We start from the raw sequence: 11018 nt of genomic DNA, 5'->3' as shown, positions 1-11018 counted from the left end.
TTCCAGCAAGAGCCTAGTACTCTGAGGGATAAGATTGAGCAACCAGTTTAATGAGTCCAGGGAACTTGTACTTACACTGACACAAGTGGAAGTGAGGCTAAGGAGGAGAAAAAAAGGGGAGACAGAGCACTCTAAAAGCTTCAGTTTATATGCCATTTGCTATGGGAATTTTATTCCTGCCCCAATTTACAGACTAGGGTAAGACCCCTATGATATATATGCACACACAGTTTTCTTTACATTTCTTCCTAGCACTTCATACAGTTGTAATGGGTCTCTCTCCACCACTAGAGTATAAGCTCTATGAAGTCAGGACCAAAAGACTAGTACAGTGCATGGAACACAATAGTCATATGACAATACTGATAAAAGATAAAAGGATATTTGAGCGAACAAATGATATCTACAACCTGGAATATGGCTTCCCTCTCTTTCCTGTTGCCTGGTTCACTTTGTGTGTGTGTGCGTGTGTGTGTGTGTGTGTGTGTTGATAGTAGTTTAATTATGAGGAAGCTTCTTAGAAATGGACATAGATGAATTCTGCTCATCAATTAAAGGACATTGTGTAATCTTCTAGACATGAGTACATTTTAAAAACATATACAATGAAATTAATACTCTTACATGGTATTATATTCATTTCAAGAGAATTAAGTGGCTTACTTCACTTTATGATAATCTCTAGGTCCATCCATGTTGCTGCAAATAGCATTATTTCGTTCTTTTTTATGGCTGAGTAGTATTCCATTGTATATAAGTACTACATCTCCTTTATCCACTCCTCTGTCAGTAGACATTTAGGTTGCTTCCATGTCTTGGATGTTGTGAATAGTGCTGCAATGAACACTGGGATGAGTGTATCTTTTTTGAATTATGGTTTTCGTGAGATATATGCCAAGGAGTAGGGTTGCTGGCTGTTCAATTATTTTTTAACTGGTTTGCCTGAAGTTCTCTTTATCATATATAAAAGAATGAGTATGGTGAAACAGAAACCCCTTTAAAGCATGCAGTCAAAGAAACTCTCAAAATTTCTGTTCTATAATATCGATCTGCTAAGAAAAGGCTGCAGAAAGTGCCAGGGACTGTGGTAAGTACTCTACTTTCATTAACTTCTTCAATCCTTATAACACTTTGTGATAGTTTTATTACCATCCCTCTTCTGCAGATGAGGCATAGAGCTGAAAAGACACAGGCTTGGGATTCAAACCCAGGTAGTTTGGCTTCAGACTCTTTTCCCTCCTCACTGCACTATATTCTATCTTGCTGGGGCAGGAAAAAATGGAAATAATGGAGGGAAACAAACTAGGAACTTGGAAAATGGAGGCAGAGTCTTACACTATCTATGTCACATTCTATGACAGCCTAGAGGCTTAGGAGGAAAAATTCCTTCCTGGTACAAGGTAATTCTTCTTTCAATATGGTGAGTTTGACAGGATGATAGGTTATTATGGAAGTATCCAACAGACATCATTTGGGTGGGATGACTAGGGCTGCAAATGAAAATTTGGGAGCCAGCTGCATCCAGTTGTGAGTCACTAACTTCTAAGAAATAAGAAATGCTCAGAGATGGACCTTCAAACAATGTTTATGATGAGATGGAAAATAACCAGTTTTAAGAATGAGAGTATGTTTAATATTTCAAATGTTTTAGAGAGGTCAAGGAGAACTAATGTCCAAGAAAGATAGTGGATTTTATGGAAAGACCACTGGAGAATGCAGTTTTTACAAAGCAATGGGAATGAAAAATCTAGGTCACAGAAGATTAAAGAGAGTTCATGAAAACAGAAAGTGTAGAATGCTTTCTAAATTTGGTGCTAAAAAATTGAGAGAATTAGACAGGAACTAAAGAGCTGATAGCAAGGGCAATCAAGACTTTCCAAAATAGGACAGAAGTACGCAACTTTAGGGAAAAAAAAATCTCCTTTTATATTTGCAAAGTGTGAAGTCAGTCAAATCCTTTCACCACCAACTTTTTAGAGAAAGACCATCTCCTTGGCTTTTTACTATATTATCATATCTCTCTTCCTCTCCCTCTTGCTCTTTCTTCACAAATCTTGAGTGATGCCTCAAACATGACCAGAAGAGCAAACCAATAATCATAATATTAAATTTCGGGTCATTTTTGTTGTCTTGTTTAAAAAACGTCCTAGGAGTTCCCACTATGGCACAGTGGTTAATGAATTTGACTAGGAACCATGAGTTTGCGGGTTTGATCCCTGGCCTTGCTCAGTGGGTTAATGATCTGGCGTTGCTGTGAGCTGTGGTGTGGGTCGGAGATGTGGCTCAGATCCTGCTTTGCTGTGGCTCTGGCTTAGGCTGGTGGCTACAGCTCTGATTTGACCCCTAGCCTGGGAACCTCCATATGCCGTGGGAACCGCCCCAGAAACGCCAAAAAAAAGACAAAAAAAAAAATTCCTAAAGTCATCTTTATTGTTACAGCTTTAACTTTAACATGGTACATGAGAGGGCCACAAACACTTGGGTGAGAATTTTTCATTTATACCATGTCAACATGGAAAATGGACCACAAAGAATAAGGTAATGAGTCACACATGCAATTGTTGTTTTGAAACTCAGATTTGATAGAGTCAGTCCCTTGACAAATGCATTCAGGGCCTACTGGTTAGAAATCAAGCTCCTTGATTTGGCATTCTGATCTCATCAGTTTAGGACTCTTCCTGTACTTTTTATCGCCACTGTATTCTATTCCCACCAGGCACTCTGTATGCTAGATAATCTGGTCTAATCTAAACCAGAAAGTCCCAGAGGGCTCTCTCTCAGTGGCTCTTCTCTTCCCTGCCTTCCCACTCTCCTACATGATCTCACTCAGTTCCAAGCCCTAAAATACAGATGCTCATGAATCCTAATCTCTGCTTGTTGGCCATCTGTATATCTTCTCTGTAGAAACATGTCTGTTCAGGTCTTTTGTCTATTTTTCCATTGGGTTGTTGTCTTCCTTGCTGTTGAGTTGTATAAGTGGTTTGTGTATTTTAGAGATTAAGCCTTCATTGAATACCCTTGTCAAATATCTGGAATCCCAAGGTACACTCTTACAGACTCCATGACATTTTTAGTTCCTAAATGTCAGTATTTTTTATAATTTATTTTTTATTATCAAAGTACAGTTTATTTACAATACTATATTACTTTTAGGTGTTTAGCATAGTGATTCATCATTTTTACAGTTTATACCCGATCAAAAGTTTTTATAAGATGATACTATAGTACTCTGGGCTATATAAAATTGAAATCCTTTCTTAAGCAACAGCGTGTGACAGACCTAAAGCATATATTACATTTGTAATTCTCAGGTTTGTGTTGTTCACGAGGATGTATGAATAGTAATGCATGCAGAATATGCATTCTCTAAGCAAGAACATTTTCCTCTTTCATATTAATCAATTTGCTCTCAAATTCTCTGAAATAGATTCTCTGTATAATGGCAATTTATCAATTGTAGTTGATAATGATCTTAGATATACTGACACCTCTAAAAATTTAGTACTTGCATGTAGTTTGGTGATTTGTTATATATGACGGTTTTATTTCCTTAATATATTGTCACTAACCCATTTTTGTCTCTGACATTACTAAATGTCTTGCTTGTTATTAGGAATACCGCTAACCTAGACTGATTCGAATGGAAAGTATTGATATATGCAGAGAATTCTCAAAAAGCTGGAGGTGCTGGTCAAGTAAAATGAGGTCAGAATTAGTAAAAATCTAAATATCTGGAGTTCCTGTTGTGGATCAGTGGTTAACAAATCCGACTAGTATCCATGAGGATGTGGGTGCAATCCCTGGCCTCGCTCAATGGGCTAATGATCCAGCATTGCCATGGGCTGTGGTGTAGGTCACAGATGCAGCTCAGATCTGGAATTGCTATTTCTGTGGTATAGGCCAGTGGATACAGCTCTGATTTGACCCTAGCCTGGGAAATTCCACATGCCGAAAGACTAACTAACTAACTAACTAACTATATAAATAAGATTTATTGATCCTTACATGTAAAATATAACAAAACTGAGAATATATTATCCATTATTATTAGTTACATACTAGATAGATCTTTCATATATATTACCTATCAATTAGTTACACATGATTTTTATGATTCTACTGTGTAAAAATTTCATACTTTGGCATAGTGAGAAGTTTTATCAAGTTATTTCAGGTCTATGATTTAGAAAGATTTTGAATCAATACAGTCTTTCCTCCCACATGCTAGGGAGTTCAGAAAATGAAGACCTTTGTAGGCTGGACATATTTAATTGTTAATTAGCATCAGAAGTAACCTCTGTCTTAAAAATATGGAAAATTTTCATATTTAGATAAAAACAGGATTGAATACAACTAGATTCAATGTTTATGGAAATGAGTATGGCACTGGGAATAGGGATGAGGGAGGTAAACCATGAGACAGAGTCAGAAAGCTGACAAAACCATTGGTGAGGGCTACTGGTAAAGGTGGGGAAAAGTGGGGAAGGAGGTCAGGTTACTGAGAAATTTAAATGCCACCCTGAGGAATCTGCATTTATCTTAGATCCATCAGAAATGTCTTCCAGGAGCAGAGTAATATGATCATATCTTTCAGAAATCTGACATTGCAAAACTAACTGGAAAGAGAGACAAAGCAAGGAGAACTTCAATCATTCACATGTGAGATGGGGAGAACTGAAACTGGAGAAGAGGAGAGGAGTGCACCTATGAGCAACACTTAAGGAAAAATAATAATAAGTTGTAACCATCGAATAATAAAATGAATATCATATTCCTGTGAGTTTCCAACATGTCATAATGAGTTCATGTCACCAATACTTTAAAAAGTAGCTTTCATAATTAGCCATTCACTAAACATCTTCATTAGGTTTTTAATATAATTAGGTACATTCATATATAATAGGCTAATTATTTATTTCTAATGAATTAGTAAATAGAGCCATTAAAATTGGGTTTACTTTCTAACATTATAAATACTGAATTATAGAAACCATACAAACAAAGCACTTTAGATTCCTACATATATTGCTTTATTTTAGTTTAGTTTAGTTATTTATCTATTTTTGTTTTTAGGGCCACACCACAGCATAAGGAGGTCCCCAGAATAGGGATCTAATTGGAGCTTCAGCTGCCAGCCTATGCCACAGCCACAGAAACTTGGGATCCAAGCCACCTCTGCAACCTACACCACAGCTCATGGCAATGCCAGCACCCTGACCCACTGAGCAAGGCCAGAAATGGAACCCGTATCCTCATGGATACTAGTAGGATTTGTATCTACTGCACTGAAAAGGGAACACCTGATTCCTACATATTGGATGAGCAAACAGGAATCTATGGAACAAAAATTTTGAGAAGCACTATATTAATGGATGTTGTATATTCTGTATTCACTCTCCATTTTAGGGAATATTTTTAGTTATTAGACTTGCATGCATTGATTTTTGTTTCCCTTTGCTAATGGTACCAAAATTTTTGTTACACGTTTTTGCACCATTCACCCACAGCCCTTTGAGTTCTGTAAAGGGGAGATTATATGACTTATTTGGGAACAATGAGACAAATGAGATGGTCTTCTAAGAGTTTCTGGGAAAGATGTGTCCTTTATTTTAAGAGACATCCACAAAATAAGTAGCACTTCTCCCTTGGAATGTCATGGTGCTAGGATATGAAATCTGGCACTGTTTTTCCAAGAAGTAGGAAACCAACCTAGAGATGAAATCTATACAATGAAGGGTATCACTGAGGGAATCACAGAGAAAAGACCCAGGGTCCCTAGAATAAATGTTCCCTCTGGTTGTAATAGCCAATAGACCTTCTTAATGTTTAAGTTTGTTTGGAAAAGATGCTTTATTTGCAAGCTGAATAAATTCTAACTAATATATTAATGTCTTTGCCTAATTTGTACACTTTTACACTGTATAATAAATTATCATTAAACATTCTTTAGCGTACAAATAACATTATAGCATTATGCATTTAATGATTCAGCACATCTGTTGTCTTTTATTTTCAGTGTTAAATTTTAATTCCAATCTCATTTCCCATTCCCTTTATACTACCTTAAAGTATTTCTGATATCATGAATGAATAAGTGTCATCTACCCTAGTTTACTATCCATATTTTAATTAGGTCTTGCTTTTCAAGTTTCCAGACTGTTATCATGTGCTTCCTTTAGGCTTCTATTTTTCCTACAGTGTGTCACTTACTATAATCCTACTCATCCTGAAAAGTTCATCTGAAATAACACTTCCCAAAAAGAATCTTTTTTCTTCCACATCTCCATTCACTTCCATCACCATGTTTTTATACATCACTTTTATTACACTTTTTAATAACATAGGCTGAATTGCCTTCATGTCTCTTCCTCCCCACTAGATTATGAGCTTTGTCAGGATCCATTGATAAAACCTAAGCACTTCTCCTGTGCTCATTCTACCCCATCTCTTCTAGCACACTTTATATTGGAAGTATTTGATGAAGTTTAAACAGAACTGAAAATTTAAATATCAATGCAGCATATATTGGGAATCTAGCTCAGTGTGTTCTCAGGAGCCCAAAATACCTATGGCGTGACCCATCACTTATGGAAATTTAGCAAACACTTTTATAAAAAGCACATGATGAGTTAACACATTATAAAGTAAGAAATGCACCATAGCAGGTAACTATTAAGATGATAAGGATCAGCTAATTCAATTTAATTTCAAGGATCTAGGAATGCCCCCATCAAGATTTGATTTGAGATCAAGAATGAGTAGGTAGAGATGAAAAGACAGGTTGAAAAATGTGTTTTTGTTGAAGGAAACTTTAAGATTAAATGAATGAAGTAAGTGAACACAGGCAATGTGAAGGGATAAACATGGCCAAGGGTCGTATCCTGAGGGAAGAAGAAAGCAAGGTCACATGTAAAGTTCAGACAGACTGTGGAGCATCTGTAACACCAAAATCCAAGAATGGATTTGTCTGAAAACTAATGAAAGACCATTTCATATTCTTGAACAGGGAAGTACATTTTTTTCTTTCATCTGACTGAATGAAATATTTGTTGCTTACTGTAAATTGCCATATATTATCAAGGTGTTATAAATGTAGAAATAACATAACAGAGAAATCCATTCTCTCCCAATTCTATATGCTAATGGAAGCAGAGGGGAAGAAACTAACTATAGTGCACTAACAACTAAACATGTACTACAATGAAAAGTGACTACTGGCATGAAGTGGAAAAAATCAGAGTAAAAAGGTAGAGGTGGCTGGGGAAATCTGAAAAGTAAGAACCATCTAGGTAATCCATATATGGTACTAAATAATATCAGAGTTTCCAACTATGTTTGCAAAAATCAACTCACAGGTGACCCTGTGATTAAACTACCACAGCTTCTAGTCTTCTCTCAAAATTATAATCATCTTTCATAAAATGTGTTAGTTCTCCCAGTAAAAAAAAGAAGTCAAACCAGCATGAGGCCCCTTCCTGCTCAGATAGCACTTATGCAGCCTATAAACAGATTTTAAAAATGAGGTAAGTTACCTAATAATCAAGCAGTGATCATCAAATGCTCTTACTGACCTTAGCAATGGTAATTTGCTTTGGCCTCATTATCTCAGAGGGCATCCTGATGTGTGTTGGCAACTGAGTCTCCCCACAGAGATATACTGATGTCCCTCTGAGGATATCCCTAAGGATCTGATGAAATAGTTTAACTTCTCATTGTAAGGAAAACAATTAGCAACTCTAACCTATTGTTTTTGCCCATATATTCACTATTTAAATCCCACATGTTCTGGAGAATAAGGTCTATATTCTGAAATTCTATGAGATTCACCATTATAAAACAACATGAGGTGTTAACACAACTTTATTCACTGAAGTATAGGTAAGGGTAATATTCACATATTTTGTATTTTAATATTAGCATACATTAATATTTACTTATCTAAGGTATTTTGCTGTTGTCAGATTTCAGCTACTCAGTTATCTTTTTTCTCTTCTCAAAACTTATGGCCATGGAAAAACTAGAATAAGATTCAAACTGCAAAACATTCTGACTTTATCTGATTATAATTTAGACCTGAACACACAGGTAAGGACACAAACTTACTTGCTTAGTGGAATAATTAGCGTGGTTAACATTTAATATTATTAACATAAACAAATAAACTTTTCAGCCAGGGTCTTTATTTTAATATTTGATTATGGAAAAACAAAACATACTCAAAATGGAATTCATGTAATAAGACATAACACTCAATTGTACTAGCAGATCACTAAATAATGATAGAAGTTAGCCTCTTAAAGAAAATTAAAATTGCTTCTCAAAAATGGATTAAGATTTGAAGGGTTTTCTATTTTTCTAAATGCTAGAAACCTTAAGTATAAAGGTAAACTTCATTTTATTAGCTTTGAATCCACCGCAACATACTTCAGAAAATCTTACATAATTTTCTTAGAAACATAAAAATAGATCATTCAACTCAGATAAGAAATACTAATTTTTTATAATGTATAAATTACTGAAAATATTTGATATATAACATTGCATAGGTCTAAGGTTTTATAACATGTTGATTTGATACAATGGTAAATGATAATATAGTTCCAATTGCAGCATTAGCTAACACCCTATCATGTCATGTAATTGCCATTTCCTCTTATAGTGGGAATAACTTAGATCTAGTCTCTTAACAGTTTTGATGATTATACTACCATATTATTTATATTCACCACAGTCGATCTCCCAGACTTATTTGCTTATTAGTTGCAAGTATGCACCATGAACACTCTCTCTCCTATATTCCGACATCTAGAGCCCCTGGTAACCTCTATTTAATCTATCTTGAGTGAGGCAATTTACTTTTCCACCAAGATTTTCTCCCACATTCTCTATTCTCCACATACTAGGCAATATTGTTAACCTCTTGTCTTCTTGATGACAAGCACTCTGACATGTGTCAGGTAATACCTCACGGTTTTTACTTGCATTTCTCTAAGGATTAGTGGTGCTGTATATCTTTTCATAGGTCTGTTGCCCACCTGGATAGCTTTTGTAAAAACATCTTTTCAGTTCTTCTGTCCATTTCTTAATCTGAATATTCGTACTTTTTTCATTGAGTTGTATGAGTTTTACATACTTGGGATAATAACCTTAATTTTTAAAAATGATGAGTTTTGGTAATTCTCTTTGTAGAATCGTCTTCAGAATTAACACATTTTAAAATATTCTGTAAAATTATCCTTGATTCTTTTAAATTATGACTTTTGACAACTCTCATTGTAGAATCGTTTTCAAATGGACTCAGTTTGTGGAAGTGGTGGCTAAGCATTTCTGTAAGGAACACCAAAGAAGTCATTAAGGAATATTGCTCAGAAATACAACAAGGGCAGAGGGAGAGCCTTATCTACTTGTGCATCCCACTTTCTCTCTGTCTCAATAATCCATATATTTTCCAAATTAGAATCTTATGTCTCCATAGTTCCAGTCATAAGTCCGCGATGACTTGGGATAACCACACTATGACAACAGAGTTTATCCTCACAGAATTGACAGATAACCCACAACTGAAGATTTTTCTGTTTCTCGTGTTCCTTACCATCTACCTGATCACCATGGTGGGAAACCTTGGTCTGGTGGCACTGATAGTTACAGAGCGTCATCTTCACACGCCAATGTACATCTTTCTGAGTAATCTTGCTCTGATGGATTCCTGTTGTTCCTGTGCCATTACCCCAAAGATGCTAGGGAATTTATTCTCTAAGAACAGAATTATTTCCCTGTATGAATGCATGGCACAATTTTATTTTTTCTGCTTTGCCGAAACTGCAGACTGCTTCCTCCTGGCAGCCATGGCCTATGATCGTTATGTGGCCATCTGCAACCCACTGCAGTACCACGCCATGATGTCCAAGAAACTATGCATTAAGATGACCACAGGAGCCTACATAGCTGGAAACCTACACTCCATGATTCATGTCGGGCTTCTGTTTAGATTAACTTTCTGTGGGCCTCATCAAATCCATCATTTTTTTTGTGATATAGTTCCTTTAATCCGACTCTCCTGTGTTGACCCTTATATCAATGAATTGATGATGTTTATCTTGTCTGGGTCAATTCAAACCTTCACTGTTACCATAGTAATAATGTCTTACCTTTGCATCCTTTTTATAATTTTCAAAATGAAATCCAACAAGGGTACAGGGAAAGCCTTATCTACATGTGCATCCCACTTTCTCTCTGTCTCAATATTCTATGGATGTCTTCTCTTCATGTACATTCGACCAAACTCAGTTAAAGAAGAAAATAAAGATATACCTGTTTCTGTTTTTTATACTATAGTGATTCCTTTATTAAACCCTTTTATCTATAGTCTAAGAAACAAAGAAGTATTAAAAGTCATGAAACAAATTATGAAGATGTCATAATATCCTGAAAAATATCATTTCCTGTGTTCAATACTATTTAATTTGATTAATTATTTTTCAAAGTCAAGGAATACTGAGAAGGTGTAAAATGACTACTTTCTATATTAAAAACTATTAAAACATGATAGGTGTATGAGACAAACACATTCAGAAATGAGAGATTGTTTTAAAATATATGCCAAAATCTAATCTTATACATTCCATCCAGGAGCGAACTAAAATTTTGCCAGGGTGTAATTGTGTGCAATAACAACTATTTGTTTCAGATTATAATGAGTTATAATTTTCCACCAATCCAACAAAGACTAGGAATAGAAATCAGTTACAGAAAGGTAGCCTCAGTTTTATATTGGTGGCAAATTTCTAAAATCCCAAGGCATAATGATTTGAAAACGCCCATATTCTGAGTTCCCACTTACCAGTCCCTTCTTGAGCAACGCCACGTGGCAAAAAAACTATAGGTTTCAATTTGATTCTCAGTTTTGAATTCATTCAAGAGATTAAGTTTATATATGAATTTATGGAGAATATATATTCCTAATAAGGAACATGCTCATCTTGAATATTAGACAACTTTCTCTCAGGTTCTCTCAAAGC

The 11018-nt window shown here is 35.5% G+C and overlaps 1 protein-coding gene across 1 annotated transcript; it reads left to right on the top strand.

Annotated features, from left to right (window-relative positions):
• Positions 1-9494: 9494 nt before the first annotated feature.
• On the top strand, positions 9495-10421 carry LOC125113322 (olfactory receptor 5K1-like). Its single transcript, XM_047755958.1, has one exon. The coding sequence runs from the start codon at positions 9495-9497 to the stop codon at positions 10419-10421; it is 927 nt and encodes a 308-aa protein (XP_047611914.1).
• Positions 10422-11018: the final 597 nt, after the last annotated feature.

Source organism: Phacochoerus africanus, chromosome 1 (genome assembly GCF_016906955.1).
Source record: "Phacochoerus africanus isolate WHEZ1 chromosome 1, ROS_Pafr_v1, whole genome shotgun sequence".
In the NCBI taxonomy this organism is placed as follows: Eukaryota; Metazoa; Chordata; class Mammalia; order Artiodactyla; family Suidae; genus Phacochoerus; species Phacochoerus africanus.
Note: the sequence above shows the minus strand (reverse complement) of the source record. Positions and strands in the feature narration are given on the sequence as shown.

Bases quoted from the DNA above. Each gene is read 5' to 3' on its own strand.
- LOC125113322 (XM_047755958.1), top strand. From the start codon at position 9,495: ATGACTTGGGATAACCACACTATGACAACAGAGTTTATCCTCACAGAA.